The sequence below is a fragment of the Rana temporaria genome, chromosome 6 (genome assembly GCF_905171775.1).
Source record: "Rana temporaria chromosome 6, aRanTem1.1, whole genome shotgun sequence".
Lineage (NCBI taxonomy): Eukaryota > Metazoa > Chordata > Amphibia > Anura > Ranidae > Rana > Rana temporaria.
Window position 1 is genome coordinate 71394845 of NC_053494.1, and position 17988 is coordinate 71412832.

Consider the following 17988-nt stretch of genomic DNA (forward strand, 5'->3'; position numbering starts at 1 on the left):
ATGATTTTGTGTTTCAAACTTTATCATACCCGGGATGTCTACTAGACTCTTGTTTGGACAGATTTAACCTCCCTGGCAGTATGATTATTTCAGATTTTAGGTACCCGGGATGTCTACTAGACTCTTGTTTGGACAGATTTAAGTGAGTTATAACTAAGAATTGCAGGCCTACAATATAAAACGCCAAATTTCCATGCAAAATAATGGTACCGCTTTCAGCACCTAAAATCTGAAATAATCATACCGCCAGGAAGGTTAACATGATCTTATTGCTGAAATGCTTATTTATCTTTTAAAACAAGTTACATTCTCATTTTACAAGATTTACCGCATTTATCGGTGTATACCGCGCACTTTTTTCCCCTTAAATTAAGGGGAAAATCGTGGGTGCGTGATATACGCCGATACCCGCTTCCTGCACTAAGTTTGAACGCCTCCGCCGACATATACCGAGCGCAGTACACTCGGGTACATTTGGCCAGGCTCGGCTTCGCTCGTGGCCGAGCGTGCCCGAGTGTACTGTGCTCGGTATATGTCGGCGGAGGCATTCAAACTGAGCGTGGGAAGCGGGGATTCGACTCGGAGACAGCGCGGGAGAAGCCGGGAGGACACCACCGAGGCCGCAGATGGACGCTGGACCGGACAAGGCCGCCGATGGACGCCGGGCAAGACACCAAAACTGTAAGTAATAAAAAAAAAATTACAGGAATTTCGGGTCTACATTAGAGGTGCGCGCTATACGCCGGAGCGCTCAATACCCCGATAAATACAGTATACGGGCCAAGGGTATATGTAAACTGAAATTAATGACACTCCCATATATTTATTTATAATATTTAGCGGGACAATTGAAACATTTAAGGACATGGGTGACACCAGATCAAAGAAATAAGGTGGAAAGACATCTATTGGAGATATTGCAGGTTGAAGACCTAATGATTGGATTGGAAGCCAAAACGACTTGTTTACCTAGTGAAGATACTCATTGGTACATTAGCTAGAGCAGTTTGTAGAGAGGTAAAAAAAAACTAACAAGCTTTGATTATACCCCACTAGAGATCTCTATGTGGAATAACCTATTTTGAACACTTGAGGGTGTCTTCCAATAGTGAATTTTGGAGAAATAAAGGAATAGTCACACTAAAAAAGATATTTGATCATAGAACTCTGCAGACATTTGAATACTTGAGTCAACAATATAATATACCCCATACGTTTTTTTTTAAACCTTCAAGCTAAGACATATGTTTCAGGTCCAGTTTGGACGTCAATATCCCAAAGTATCCAAGTATCCATTAATAGGTATATCACGATCACAGGGACCAAAAAGTTTAATATCTGTTCCATGGGCCAGATTCACAAAGCACTTACGCCGACGTATCTAGAGATGCGTGGCGTAATTGAAAAATGCGCCGCGCGTATTTTTGAGCCTGATCCTCCAAACGAAATACGCCTGAAAACCATTTTTTCCCGTTCTTCCTAAAACAATTACACCGGCGCTTCTTCAAGTGCAAAATACGCTAGACACACCATTGCTTTGCTAGGCAAAGATGCAAATGAGGGAGATAAGGCGATCCACAAAATTAAGTGTGTGCGGCGTAGGTTACGCCCTGTGCGCATCTGTTAGTTTCCAGGAGCAATTTTACACTTTATAAAAGGTGCCTTAACTTTGCTCCAGCCCTGTAAAGGTCTGCTAAAGCAAAACCATTAAGGAAGAGCTGAGCACACAAATTTGCCGGACTACAATCTGTCTGCCAACATGCCAGGGGCATCCATGCTCATAACTATACTAGTGACTTTAGAGGCGCAAAGAAGGGGGAGGGAACGGAGGAGGAGGAGGAGGGCACAGAAGAGGATATACCGCAGACGCCTAGATGTGTTTGGCATGTGTGATTCTGAGGTGTATCGCAACTTCAGATTCAACCGTGAAGCCATCATGGAAATAACCACAATCCTGCAGGATGACCTCACCAGCCCAACACAACGCTCACATGCAGTGCAGCCACTGATCAAGGTACTGGCAACACTGCATTTCCTGGCCACTGGCTCTTTTCAGCGCACAAGTGGAGGTGTGGCTGGGATGTCACAATCCTCCATTAGCAGATGTGTGCACCAGGTTGTCCCTGCAATCCTGAGACGCATGGCCAACCAAATCATCAAACCCACCCAGGAGGTCCAGCGAATGAACACGACAGATTTTTACAAAATTGCCAGATTCCCACGCACCATCGGGGCCATTGATTGCACACATGTGGCACTACAGCCCCCCCATGAGACAGAGCACATGTACCGCAATAGGAAGCATTGGCATTCAATCAATGTCCAGGTGATAGTGGATGCCCACTGCCTCATATGGCACGTCCGTGCCAAACACCCAGGATCCAGCCATGACAGCTTCATATACCGTCAGAGCAACATCTCCAGAGAATTTGAACAGAACGTGTATGGGGACAGCTGGCTGGTTGGCGAGTTACATGGGTGGCAGGTATGACTGTCCCCCCCATGATGCAGACATCACGAGGGGCACATGCATGACTAACATCCTCCTGACTTTTTCCTTCCAGGTGACTCTGCATATGCACTGGGACCCCATCTCATGACCCCATTCCAGAACCCCCAAACCCCAGGAGAGGAAAGATACAATGCTGCACACATACTTACCCGTGGAGTGGTGGAACGCACATTTGGCCTCCTGAAGTCCTGTTTCCAATGCCTGGATAAGTCTGGGGGTACCCTGTTGTATTCCCTAGACTTCGTGTGCCAGATCATCGGTGCATGTTGCATGCTGCACAACTTCGCAGTGAGAAGGGGCCTGGAGATTGACATACGCGATGACCTGACCCCCCAACCAGACAATCCCCCCTAACCCAGGGTACCCCCGCTTCTGAGGGAAGAGCAGCCAGGAGACGCCTCGCAGAAGGCATCTTTGCACATTAAACACACACATTAATCATGGCACAATGAGAATGCATGCATGCACACCCACTGTGGTCCCTAGCACAGACACATCACATGCACATCGAATTGGATTAGACCCAAGAAAACCACATGGTATTAGGGAGCAGCAACGCCACGCCATGGCTCCAATTATGTCACTGTGCATTCATACACCATTCACATGGACCTGGGATCACTTCTCCTGGTCCTGGGGATCCCTACTCCACCAAAACTGAGGGTGACACCCTTTTTTACCAGGAATGTCACCCCCACATTCACACATCATTCACACACATAAAACAAATCATAATCACAGTATAAAATAAAAAATAAAAAATAAAAATCCAAAAGAACATCCCTACATATCAACGGTGGCGTGAGCTACGCCTGGGCCAGCCACGGCAACGGGCCCTCAGGGGAGACTCATGGGGGGGGGAAGCAGGGGAAGCAGGGGGAGGAGGAGCCTCATGGGGGGGAAGCACGGGAAGGAGGAGCCTCCCCGGGTGGCTGCCCACCTGATGGCCTGCCCTCCAAGGCCACGGCAATCCTGGTCAGGCCCAGAGTGAGGGCTGCCGTATTGGCCTGGAGAGCCTGGGTGTTGTCCTGGACAGCCTGGGTCAGGGCAGTCACCTCAAGGGCCACGCCTGTTGTGGCGGCCTGCAGCTCACTGAAACAGTTGATGAATGCAACAGTATTTGTGCCCACGTCACTGACTGACTCCTTGATGGCGGCCAGGCTCTCCTCCATCTGGGCCAAAGTCCGGCTGACCTGACCCAGATGTTGTGTCTGCCGGGCCTGGTCCCTCTGCAGATTTGCAGGCAGGAGCTCGGCAGGCCCCCTGGTCTTCTGGGTGGCCTTCCGGCCTGCAGTTGAGGCTTGTGGCCTGGGAGGAGGGGAGCCCCCTGGGGGGGGCCTGTTAGGGGAGGAGTGGGAGGGACTACCCCTGATGGTAGCCTGACTGCCTCCAGCTGAGGCTTGTGGCCTGGGAGCAGGTGATCCCCCTGGGGGGGCAGCCCTGTTGGGGGAGGAGTGGGAGGGACTACCCCTGAAGGTGGCCTGCTGTCAGCCACAAGGGAATCCTCATCCCAACACTCCATAACTTCTCGGGCAATCTCTATCTGGTCATCCACATCCTCTCCCCCCTCATCCTCCTCCCCCTGAACCTCCTCATGAGGGGAGTTGTGGCCACTTCCCTGCCCTGGGGACTCCGGCCTTTCTGGTGGCTCCTCAGCAGCCTGTTGTCCTGGGGGTGGTGCAGTCTGGCCTGATGGCCCAGCAACCTCCTGGCCTGATGGCCCAGCAATCTCCTGGCCATCTGTGGAGGACACAAAACATACACAGGTTGGAGGATCCACACACTTGGCACATATTCCCTTCCCCCACCCACACATGCTACTCACCAGATTACCTTACCTGTCCTCACAGGATCATCAGAGTCAAAGCCAGGCAGGCCCACCACTTGCTGGCTGTGGAAGCACCGGGCCACCGCACGTTCCTCCTCAGTCCACCTTACGGTGCAAGGTGGACCTCCTCCAGTGCCCCTGGCATGGGCTGTTTGCTTGGCCAGCTTCTCCCGGACCAGGCTCCTAAGATCGTTGATCTTCTTCTAAATCCCACTGGGGGTCCTTGTCTCCCCCCCCTCCGCATTGATCGGATCAGTAATCTGTTGTATGATCGCCCTCTTCCTGGTCGGGGTGACATCCCGGCTGTCAGGGCCATGCAAAAATCGCCCATATTGGGTGATAGCCCTGGCCAGTATGTGCTTCTCACGCACAGAGAAGTTGAGTTTCCTTTTTTTAGGTGCCATCTCACAACACAGCACTCAGCAACAAACAGACACTAAATTCAAACAGAACAAACAAACACAGAAACACACAGAACAAACAGACAAAAAGACACAGAACAAACCAACAAAAAGACACAGAACAGACACAAAAAGACACAGAACAAACACACAACAAATTTCAGACAGCAAAAACCAAACACCAAAAAAGAAAAAACACAAGCAGACAGCTAATACAAATTCAGACAAAAAACACAGAAGAAACAGACACAAAAAACACTCAGAAAATACACACACCTACTACAACCTCCTACTACAATAAATCTTTAATATAACACTACACTCACCAACAAACAGCCACAGACAACAGAGCAAAAGACACTTGCTTTAGAAAGGGAAACACAGGGATGTACTTTTGCAATGGAAGTGCATTTGTCTGGGGCTATTTAAGCACAGGGCGATTCTCAAAGTATGCTTGGCCTTTTTCCTATATCACTGATTGCGCCGAGCCGAGTTCTGCACATGCCAAGTGAGGTGCAGATTCGTGCGCGCATGCGCAGTACGGCCGGCCCTTCATTTGCATGGGGTCACGGCTCATTTCAATGGAGCACGCCCACTTCCTTCCCACTTGCAATAACCCCGCCTTACGCCTTGGTATTTACATCGCTCTGGCGCAAATTTGGGCGCAAATGCGCTGTGGATACGGCACTTACGTCACAAAATTCAGCCGCCTTAACTTAACTGACATACGTTAGGACAAACTAAATTTGCGCCGTTCTACGTGAATCCGGCCCCATATTCCCAGTTGTTGAGGGCTAAGTTAAGTGGAATGCCACTTAAAATAAGAAAAAGATGGCGAGATGTGCTTCCTGATGTGACAGAGGAGAAATGGCAAAGAATCTACTCCTCACATGTGAGAGTGTCTCCCATTAATAATAAACAAATCTAACTGTATATTATTCATCAAACATATCTTACTCCTCAAAAACTTATAAAATTGGAAGAAAGACCTCATCCGATTGTAAACGATGCCATCGTCCAGAGGCATATTTTGTATATTTGATTTGGTCATGTTCAGAAATAGTCAATTATTGGCAGCAAGTAGTAGATACATTAACTAGTATTATTAGCAGGAAAGTATGATATACAATGGGAGTATGTGTCTTAGGATTACTAGAGTGGGAAGAATAGTCGGAATACAATACGATTATGCTGCAAGAAATATTATTTATGGCACGTAAACAAAAAGCATTAAGATGGATGCAACCATTGACTCCAACTATAAATCAATGGATTACAGCAATTAACCAAATAATACCATATGAGAAGATTATGTATGAACATAAAGGGGTACCTAATAAGTATTATAAAATATAGGACATGTGGTGTAGCTCCTCAATGACTTTGGATTGAAAAGAAATATAAATCTAACTGAATTATTTGAAAAAAAAAAATTAATTAATGTAAAATAAATATATGATACATTGAAGGAATGTGACTTTGGCCTGAGGACAAAATAAGTAAATAAAGTGGGAATTGTACTAAGGCTATATTGAATGGTGTAGGTAGGAGGAATTGACATGGAATTATTGTATTGGAACTTTTGTATATATCTTTGATGTGAACTTATGCAATAAAAGGTTTGAAAAAAAAAAAGGACGGGCCCAAAACTGCAAGATAGAGGATCATATCATCATCATAGAGTCTTATTATTTCTACAAGTAAACCAGAACTTCGCCCTTGAACTCCAGGGTGGGATCTGAGAGTCATAGCTAGCAGTTCAGCTACTAAAGCATATAAAAGGAGCAAAATAGGGCACCCCTACCATGTCCCCCGAAAAAGTGGAAATGCAGTCTAACCATTTTCTATCACCCTAGCCTGGGGTTCTGTATACAATATAGTGAGCCACTTTATAAAGTTAGGTCCAAAGCCAAAGCAACACAAGCATTGCCAGATATACAACCATTCGACTGATTGGCCGCATCAAATGTAACACCCTGGAACCCATTTGCATATGGGGGCCTGAAGATTCATAAATAGATGTCTGGTATTGAAGGTGGTATTTTTAGCCAGCATAAAGCCTGTTTGGTCAGGGTGAATAAGAGACTACATGTTCTTATTCAACCAGAGGGCCTGTACCGGAAGGCTTGTAGTAAAAAAATTGGCCTAAAAAAACACTATAGCACTATAAGTGCCTAATGGATTCAGGAAGGTATCAGCCTCAAACACAGCCTTGGAAAGAGCTAGTAACTTGAGTACCAGAGTGTCAGAAAACAAATTATAAAATTCCATAGGCAGGCTATCCGAGCCTGGAGCTTTCGCAGTAGCAAAATGTGCCATTGCAGATAAAATGGCATTTTCTAGTGCCTCCGAGATCTCCACCTGTGTTTCTGTCAGCTTTGGGAAAGGAAAAAGTATTCAAAAAGGCACACAAAGCTTGATGAGAATAATCAACCCTGGAAGTATAAACTGGACCTGGAAGAAAGTGGCAAATTCTTTTGTAATAGTTTCTGGATCCGTGATGGAGCCAAGCCTGGGTGAATTTAACGTGATAACAACTGGGGGTCTAGAATCTAAGCCAAGTAAGCCAACAGTTTACCTCTGTGTTCTCAATGCACAAATATACAATGGGGTAGATTCAGCAAGCAATTACGCCTGCGTATCCATAGATACGCAGCATAATTGCTAAGTAGCGCCGGCGTATCAACTTTCTGTATTCAGAAAGCTCGATACGCCGACTGTAGCCTAAGATACCACTGGCATAAGGCTCTTATGCCGTCGTATCTTACGGTGCATTCTGACGCTGGCCGCTAGGTGGCGCACCCATAGTTGTCAGCGTAGAGTATGCAAATTGCATACCAACGCCGATTCACAAACGTACGCACGGCCGGCGCTCGTTTTTTACGTCGTTTGCGTACGGCGTTTTTGCCGTAAGGCTGCTCCTGCTATTAGGAGGCGCAGCCAATGGTAAGTATGGACGTTGTTCCCGCGTCGCGATTTTCAAAATTTGCGTCGTTTGCGTAACTCGTTCGTGAATGGCGCTGGACGCCATTTACGTTCACGTCGAAGCCAATGACGTCCATTGCGGTCATTTACCGCAATGCACGTCTGGAAATTTTCCTGACGGAGCATGCGCAGTACGTTCGGCGCAGGAACGCGCCTAATTTAAAAACTCCACGCCCCCTACGGGATCATTTAAATTACGTGCGCTTACAACCAGTGGAGTGGCGATACCAGAATTAGAACTAAAGAAAAACTTCACTTCATTGGTCAATTTATTAATATTGGGTAATATGTTTAGTCAAGATTTAATCTCCAGTTTGGGCAAGGAGGGATGGTAAAAGGTGTTAAAGTCATCCAGTAAGGAGCATGATCCGATAACACACGGGCACATAAACTGGCTTCCAGCAGTCTAGGGGTAAGCTGTTGGGAGAGTAAAATAAGATCAATACGAGACATAGTAGAGTAAGGGGTTTAAAAACAGGAGACAGCCTTATGGGTAGGGTACAGATGTCTCCAGGTGTCAATCAGAGCGAAATCTGCCAATAAGCGACTAAATCTTGCCTCACACTTTTACTGATCTGTGAACTTGTTTCACGTCAGTAACTCACAAAGCATTGAAGCCAATAGGTTAACAGAATAGTCAAACTAGTACAATTTTCAGAAGGAGGCAGTGGCAGCCTCCACGTTTCTCTCAGGAAACCCAGAGAGCGTTTTAAATCGTTTGACACACAGGTGCTGTAGTGTATCCTCAAATTTGGCTTACTAATGCACCCTCCTTTCATTTCAAACTCAGTGCAACTTGGTTGACTTTCAACTAAATCAGGACTTACAGTCAGCAATTTTAATCTGCATACTTCTTCTGGGTCCATGATTAAAAAAAAGGTTTAAAAATAAGTAGTTAATCCAAATTAAAATAAGAACCACACTTGTACAAGTATATTGACCTGCTTAATCACAAAAATACAAACCAATTCAAACCTAATCAATAGACTTTCTCTAAAAAAAAATGCAGTCCAAGGTTACATGCTGCATTTGTCTATAACCTTTCACTTTGGTAGATCAGTTGTCATTCTAATATGTTAAACTCACAGATATACAGCAAGGAAAGTTTTCCTTATGTTTTAGATTAGTGTTGACCGCACTGGATAGCATTTGATCTAGAACAGGTTGCTAGTTGCTACCTGGTAAATTGCAATACCAAGAATTTTGGATATAATTAGCATTTTCCAGTTATGGTTAGGCAGTTGAATTCAAAAACCTCTTGTGCTTCCTAAAACAGAGGATGTTGGTTTACAGTGCTGCAAAGTATTGTTAACCAATTGATTTATAGTTTTGTTCTATTGCTATGGAATCTTTTTACATCAATATAAATACTGTATATTGATTAGGGATGAACAAATCAGGTACAATTCTAAATTCTACATTTCCGTGAATGAATATGCATAATATTTGACCTCCTAAACATTAAAGCAGACAAATCCATTTTTATATGGAGAGACCAGCTAGAGTTATCAATGTGAGGATGACCTCAGTTGATTTTGAGCTTATTAAACCACCAGGGGACATGTGGCAAAACAGAGTTAGGCACAAACACACTTTTGACAGTGCAATTTTTGTAACTGCAAACATGATAAATTTAACAGCATGAAAAACACACTTAGAGTGTTTAGAAATGTACACATTCAGCAGTAGTTTTATTGCCAAACAATTAAGTTAATGTTATAAAACTCACGTAAGTTGTTGGCAGATGGTCGGGATTGCATGGTTTCATAATGCTGCATGTGAACTACAAGGTTTGCATCTCTCTCCATGTGGTCTGCAGAGCAATGGCCCTGTTGTCTCATCACATCAGCAAGAGCCCTAGGAATAAGAGTAATGTTGTACAATCAAATTAGAACTATTGAGAAATATGAAGCCAAAAGCAATGGATACATTTTACATATACATTATACATGAAGCCCAAAGTCAATGGTAGGTTAGGAAGAACACTGCTAAAGTGTGACTGAAACCTTTTTTTATTTACTTTAAATAGAGAGTGGAAGTGGTTTACCCATCAGTTTTAATTGATCTCTGTAACCTCACTGGAGAGACTCACCCATTCTATCTGTCCTAATAACCACTGCAACAGGACAGAAAGTGGTGGGGGAAAAAAACAACGTTTGCAGTTGTAATGAGAACAAAGTTTGAGGGAATTCTTCCAATATGTACAATTGATCTGATGACACCTGTTTTAGTTGCATAGGCATGTGCTGGGTATGCCTTGGCAGCTCTGCCATACGAGTGTAAATGTGTGTGTGTGTGTGTGTGTGTGTGTGTGTGTGTGTACACTGTACAGACCAAATGTTTGGACACGCCTTCTCATTCAAAGAGTTTTCTTTATTTTCATGACTATGAAAAATGTAGATTCACACTGAAGGCATCAAAACTAAATATAAAAATAAATAAAATATATTTCATATTCTAGGTTCTTCAAAGTAGCCACCGTTTGCTTTGACTACTGCTTGGCACACTCTTGGCATTCTCTTGATGAGCTTTAAGAGGTAGTCACCTGGCGCAGCACCCCATCACTCTCCTTCTTGGTCAAATAGCCCTTACATAGCCTGGAGGTGTGTTTGGGGTCATTGTCCTGTTGAAAAATAAATGATGGTCCAACTAAACGCAAACTGGATGGAATAGCATGCCGCTGCAAGATGCTGGCCATGCTGGTTTAGTATGCCTTCATTTTTGAATAAATCCCCAACAGTGTCACCAGCAAAGCACCCCCACACCATCACACCTCCTCCTCCATGCTTCAGGGTGGGAACCAGGCATGTAGAGTCCATCCGTTCACCTTTTCTGCTTCGCACAAAGACACGGGGGTTGGAACCAAAGATCTCACGTTTGGACTCATCAGACCAAAGCACAGATTTCCACTGGTCTAATGTCCATTCCTTGTGTTCTTTAGCCCAAACAAGTCTCTTCTGCTTGTTGCCTTTCTTTAGCAGTGGTTTCCTAGCAGATATTCTACCATGAAGGCCTGATTCACACAGTCTCCTCTTAACCGTTCTAGAGATGTGTCTGCTGCAAAAGGTCTACTTTGAAGAACCTAGAATATGAATATATATTTTCAGTTGTTTCACACTTTTTTGTTATGTATAATTCCACATGTGTTAATTCATAGTTTTAAAGCCTTCAGTGTGAATCTACAATTTTCATAGTCATGAAAATAAAGAAAACTCTTTGATTGAGAAGGTGTGTCCAAACTTTTGGTCTGTACTGTATATATATATATATATATATATATACATACATACATACATATGCACACACACACACACACACACACACATAGTATATAAACACACACGCATGTTTTCTCAAGCTTTGGGATACTATCTTAATGCAATTTTAGTAGCAATTTTCCCTTTACTTTGTAAAGCTTTCCAGTCAATCCTGTTGTGTTGCTAAAGGGAAATCTCTCAAATGGAGCACAGACAAAAGAAGAACTATCAATGTGCTGGTAAGGTTATGGACCCTGTTGTAGATAGTATTGTAACTGTGTATGGTAGCTTTTTATTGTTGAAGCTAGGTAGCGCTTGAACGGGCAGCAGAGTAGCTTAGTAGTTAGTACTTCTTTCTTGCAGGACCAAGGTCCTTGGTTTGAGTTCTGATAAAGACACTATCCTGTTTGGATGTTTGGGATGTGTCTGAGATTCAGTCACAGTTGTGCTCATAAGTTTTCATACCCTGGCAGAATTTATGATTTCTTGGCCATTTTTCAGAGAATATGAATGATAAGACAAAAATATTTATTTCACTTATGGTAAGTGTTCGGTTGAAGCCATTTATTGTCAATCAACTGTGTTTACTCTTTTTAAATCATAATGAAAACAGAAACTACCCAAATGATCCTGATCAAAAGTTTACATACCCTGGTGATTTGCACCTGATAACATGCACACAAGTTGACTGTAAGGTACCTGTGGTAGGTAGTGTCCGAAGTGGAGCTTGTGTGCTGAGGATTCAGGTGAAAACATAGTCAGGCAGGTCAGGACAGCAAAGGATCAGGCAAAGTGGTGCACGATCGAAATCCAGAGAGTGGTCAGGCAGGCATAGGTCATACACGAGCTGGTGTTGAAGTACAAAATCATCAGGCTAGAGAGTAGTCAGGAATTTAGGCAGGAATTCATACATAGGGATCAGAGTCACAAAACTTATCACAACATCCAGGGAGCTTGTCCACACAAACGGGCACTGAGAGATAGGAAGTGCTGCTATTTATGGGCTGCTTTGATTGTAGATTGTCCACATCTGGCAGCAGGTGGGGCTAGTGAGTCGAAGGTAATGCTTCAAACTGAGAGGACATTTCCATATCTCCAGCACTCCTCTGTGGCACAACAGGTAAGACTGCAGCTGTGGGACCAGGAAGATCCCGGTTCAAATACACCCAGGTACACACAAATACACCCAGGCTCCCTCCCCAGTGGACCCCTCCGGGGGCCTAGCAGGGCTTAGTGGGAAAGGAGGCATGGAAGTCTTGAATAAGAGCAAGAGCATGCAGATCTTTGGCTGGAACCCAGGAACAGTCTGATGGGATATCCCAGCCAATGAGCCAGATAGCAAAGCACACGACCCTGTCTTCTAGAATTAAGAATCTTGGAGACTTCAATCTCATTTTGTCCATCAACAAAATCAACAAGAAAAGGAGGAGGTATATGTTGCGTTCTGGAGTAGCGATTGAAAATGTCTTTTTTGAGGAGGGAAACATGGAATATGGGATGTATCCGGAAAGAGGAGGGTAATTTCAACTGATAGGAGACTGGCCCGACTCGAGCAATAGTTTTGTAAGGACCGATGAATCGAGGGCCCAATTTGGTAGAAGGTTGTTTCAGTCTCACATATCTGATTGATAGCCAAACTCTGTCCCCTACCACATATGGAGGTATATGGTGTCTCTGTTTGTTGGAGAAAAGTGCATACTTGCCTGCTGATTTCCGTAGTAATAAGCAAATCTTTTTCCAATGTAGCAGAATATTTTTCACCAGCTGATTTGCTGCTGATACATCAGAAGAAAGCTTAAGTAGGGGAAAAGTCTGAGGGTGATAGCCTAGGGCTGCGTAGAAGGTATGTGGTATGAAGAGCACTGTGCCAACAGGAGTTAATGGAAAATTCAGCCAAAGGCAAATATTCAGACCAGTTGAAGTGTAATGCCGTGCACACACCGTCGTTTTTCGTCATGAAATTTTTTTTCATTTTTCAGCATGTCCAAAAAAACGAAGTTTTTCCAACTTCATCATTAAAAACGATGTTGCCCACACACCATCGTTTTAAAAAATGATGAGCAAAGCACAGTGACGTACAACACATACGATGGCACTCTAAAGGGGAAGTTCCATTCAAGCTCCCGTCTCATAACTTCTGAGCATGCGCGGGTTTAAAACGTTGTTTAAAACGTCGTTTTAGCCCACACACGATCATTTTTTACAACCCGAAAAATGACATTTTTTAAAACGACGTTAAAAAATGCAGCATGCTCGAATTTTTTTTTGTCGTTTTTCCAGAAGATGAAAAACGATGTGAAGCCCACACACGATCATTTTAAATTAGTTTTTTAAAAACGTTTTTTTTTCATGCCGAAAAATTATCATGTGTACGCGGCCTAAGGCATTGACATAATGTCGAAGATAGGTTTCCAAGGTCTGGTTCATGCGTTTGGTTTGACCATCTGTTTGAGGGTGATGTGAGGTAGAGAGTGAGAGCATAACTCCCAGTTTCTTGCAGAATGCTCTCCAGGAAACAAACTGGGATCCGTGGTCTGAGACGACATTGGTAGGTATGCCATGATATTTCACAATATGGGAAAGGAAGAGGGTAGACAATGCTTCCACTGTAGGTAATCCCGGGAGTGGCACAAAATGAGACATTTTGGAAAAGCGATCCACCATGATGCCCTCTGAATTGGGTAACTCTGTAATGAAGTCCATAGTCACATAGTCACATGGGTCCAAGGCTGTCGAGGTACCGGAAGTGGTTGCAACAGTCCAGTAGGCAAAGTGCAGGGAACTTTATTAGCAGCACAAGTTGGACAGGCAGCCACATAGTCTGTAACAACCCTCTTTATATGATGCCACCAGACATGATGCTGCAAGGTCTTAAGAGTGATAGTGACACCAGGATGACTGAATAACACACCATCATGTGCCCAGAGGAGTACAGGTTTTCTGAGGCTAGGGGCTACGAACAGGCGACCTATCTGGTATCTTCAAGCTTTGGGGCACACGATTCTGGGTTTCTTGTAACTGTTGGGAAAGAGCCATAAAGATCTGTGCGACAATTTTGTGAGGTGGGATTATATACTGCTCGGTAGGTCGATCTGTAGCGAACTGTCTGGAAAGAGCATCAGCTTTCTTGTTTTTATGCCTGGGGACATAAGAAAGAGCAAAATTAAAATGGGAGAAAAACAGAGCCCATCAAGCCCGAATGAGTTCAAACGTTTGGCAGTCTGAAGATACAGCAGGTTTTTATGGTCAGTCAGGATGGAAAAAGGCTTGGGAGCCCCTTCCAGAATATGTCGCCATTCAGACAATGCCAATTTGATGGCCAGCAGTTCTCGATACCCAACATATTTCATCTCCGCTGGAGAAAACTTTCTAGAAAAAAAAGCAACTGGATGGGTTCTACCAGACTTAGGCTGTCTCTGGGACAGCACGGCACCTGCTCCTACCTTGGAGGCATCAACCTCAACTATGTACTGAAGATCGGGATTTGAATGCTGAAGAATTGGAGCCTTGCTAAACAATGGTGTGGTGTGGCCGTTTCAAGATGGATAAAGAGGCACTTGAAGAAAGATGGGCTGCATGGTCGAGTCGCCAGAAGAAATCCATTACTACGCAAACGCCACAGAGTATCCCACTTACAATATGCCAAACAGCACAGAGACAAGCCCAAACCATCTGGCACAAAGTTATTTGGAGTGATGAGACCAAAATTTAGCTTTTTGGCCACAACCATAAACGCTTAATTTGGAGAGGAGTCAACAAGGTGATGAAAGGTACACTATTCCTACTGTGAAACAGAGATGGATCAGTGATGTTTTGGGGATGTGTGCGCAATAAATTTGGTCAAAGTTGATTGGAAGATGAACGCTGTATGTTATCAAAAAATACTGAAGGAACATTTGCATTCATCAGCCAGGAAGCTGTGCATGGGGAGTACTTGGACATTCCAACATGACAATGATCCAAAACATTGTTTCTCAACTCCAGTCTTCAAGGCGCCCCAACAGGTCATGTTTTCAGGTTTTCCATTATTTGCACAGGTGATTTTATCAGTTTCACTGCCTTAGTAATCACCACAGCAGTTTCATCTGAGGGAAATCCTGAAAACATGACCCGTTGGTGCGCCTTGGGGACTGGAGTTGAAAAACACTGATGCAAAACACAAGGCCAGGTGGACCTGACATTGGCTACAGCAGAATAAAGTGAAGGTTCTGGAGAGGCCTTTTTAGTCTCCTGACCTCAATATCATTGAGCCACTCTGGGGAGAACTTAAAACGTACAGTTAATGCAAGACAGCCCAAGAATTTACAGGAACTGGAGGCTTTTTGCCAAGAGGAATGGGCAGCTTTACCATCTGATAAGATAAAGAGCCTCATCCACAAATACCACAAAAGACTTCAAGCTGTCATTGATGTTAAAGGGGGCAATACACGGTATTAAGAACTTGGGTATGTAAACTTTTGATCAGGGTCATTTGGGTAGTTTCTGTTGTCATTATGGTTTTAAAAGAGTAAACACATAGCTTCAGCCAAACACTAACCATGAGTGAAAGAAACGTTTTTGTGTTATCATTCATATTCTCTGAAAATGGCCAATAAATCATAAATTCTGCCAGGGAATCTAAACTTATGAGCACAACTGTATATGGGGAAATGAAGACACAGTAAGGTGCAACACACACAAGTGTACACTCATTCATAAGATCAGGTAAAAATTCAAACACTGCATTCTACATCCAAAAGTACACAAAAATATAATTTAGCACTGCATGGAAAGACGTGAAGCTTGTGCTAAATTGTCTTCTGCCTTATCCTATTGTATTCTTTACTGTGTTTACTGAATACGACAAACCATTAGCTTGTGAGGTCTTCAGAGGAAGGAGTGATAAGAGAAGTTCAGTGTTTTATGAAATGTGTTGTGAAATATTCTGGTCGCTACACTATAAACATAGTTAAAATAATGCCCGCAAGGAAAGTAAACTCTATAGCAATTTTACAAGAGTCTAGTAAACAACTGACTAAAAATGAGAAACCAAAAATATTGTAATAATCAGTGTTTTTACTTTTTCAAGCACATGATATTGTTTTGGCAAGTGTCATTAAGAAAGTGTAAATAACTTGGAGCATCCTAATTAAAATGTAAGCATAGCAGAGATTCCTCCTGTTTTGACAGGTAGGCATCATCTAATAATTATTACTTACGCAACAATTCCTAATTTGTCACGACCCAATTTTTTTAGGGGAAAACTGTATTTTTTTTTATTTTTTATACTTTAAGACAAAACAATGCATCTGTCATACTATATTATGTTTTTTCAATAATCAACATTTCATGACTTAATAGAATTCAAATCAACTTGACACTTGAGTCACAGCGAATAACACAGTTTTTATAAAAAGAGGTGGTCTTTAAGAGGTTACTGGCAGCTACCCCTGGCAAAGACGGTGCTGTATTTTTCTACATTTTGCTAGTAATCTTTACTTACAAAAATATATATGCTTCCACTTCACAATATATTAATTACAGTGTATACATTGTACTAAAGTTGTATTCACAGGTTATGCATTTACTCAGATTACTATCTGCATTTATCAAGCTTACTATCAGATATACTGAACTAAAATGCCAGACAGTAATCAGAGTAGTGAACCTCTGATAAACAGAAAAAGGGTAGCATACCCATATTAAAAATGACTGTCTTGGATAGCTATTATAATATTAAAATACCAAAACATAAGTTAACAAGTAATCAATTAATAAATGTGTTCCTCAAACATCCTCTCACCTATAGCTAAATAACAAAAAATAAATACAATTACAAAAACAACAAATTACATCAATTGTAAACTAAATAGAAAGATCTTCAATCATGTCAATCCTTTTAAAACAGTGCATATCAAAATATTAGTTGACATATTTGTATCTATTTGTACCATATTTATCTAGAGTTGAATTTTGGGGAGTGCTGTATTAATGGCTCACTTTATATGATATTATTCAGCCTTTATTTTAGGCTGGGTTCACACTAAAATACTCACGTGTTTCACACTATCAACAGTGCTTAGTCACTGTTGATAGTGTGAAATGCATCAGATTTTTATCCTGTACCCTGCTGTGGTGTGTACTTTTATTATTTTGCACAATAAAGGCGTTTTTATTGGAGTGCGGCTGTCCAGACAGATAGAGTAGTCTTGGAATGATATTCATCTTAAAGGGGTTGTAAAGGTACAATTTTTTTTCCCTAAATAGCTTCCTTTACCTTAGTGCAGTCCTCCTTTACTTACCTCATCCTTCGATTTTGCTTTTAAATGTCCTTATTTCTTCTGAGAAATCCTCACTTCCTATTCTTGTGTCTGTAACTCCACACAGTAATGCAAGGCTTTCTCCCTGGTGCGGAGTGTCGTGCTCGTCCCCTCCCTTGGACTACAGGTGATTCAGGACGCCCACTAACACACAGCTCCTTTCTCTATCTGCAATGTAGAAAGCGTCCAGACTCTCCTGTAGTCCAAGGGAGGGGGCGAGCATGACACTCCACACCAGGGAGAAAGCCTTGCGTTACTGTGTGGAGTTACAGACAGAAGAACAGGAAGTGAGGATTTCTCAGAAGAAACAAGGACATTTAAAAGCAAAATGGAAGGATGAGGTAAGTGATGGAGGACTGCACTAAGGTAAAAGAAGTTATTTAGGAAAAAAAATTGTACCTTTACAACCCCTTTAACCTCCCTGGTGGTATGATTATTTCAGAAAAAAAGGTGCTGAAAGCGGTACCATTATTTGCAAGGAAATTTGGCGTTTTATACTGTAGGCCTGTAATTCTTAGGAATAACTCACTTAAATCTGACCAAACAAGAGTGTAGTAGGCATCCCGGGTATGAATTTTTTTTAAAAACAAAATTATAAATTATAATATAATAAATAATTATAACAAATAATAATATAATTATAATAAAAATGATTCAATAATGTAATCAACTCAAAATCACTGAAATTTGCTCAGTTGCAGAATTG

The 17988-nt window shown here is 42.7% G+C and overlaps 1 protein-coding gene across 1 annotated transcript in view; it reads right to left on the reverse strand.

Annotated features, from left to right (window-relative positions):
* The window catches only part of LOC120943559 (protein shisa-9-like), a 675240-nt gene that overhangs the window by 40421 nt on the left and 616831 nt on the right, over nt 1–17988 (reverse strand). The window contains exon 2 of the mRNA XM_040356930.1: nt 9456–9583. Coding sequence (XP_040212864.1) covers nt 9456–9583 — 128 coding nt within the window. The remainder of the gene's footprint in view (nt 1–9455; nt 9584–17988) is intronic.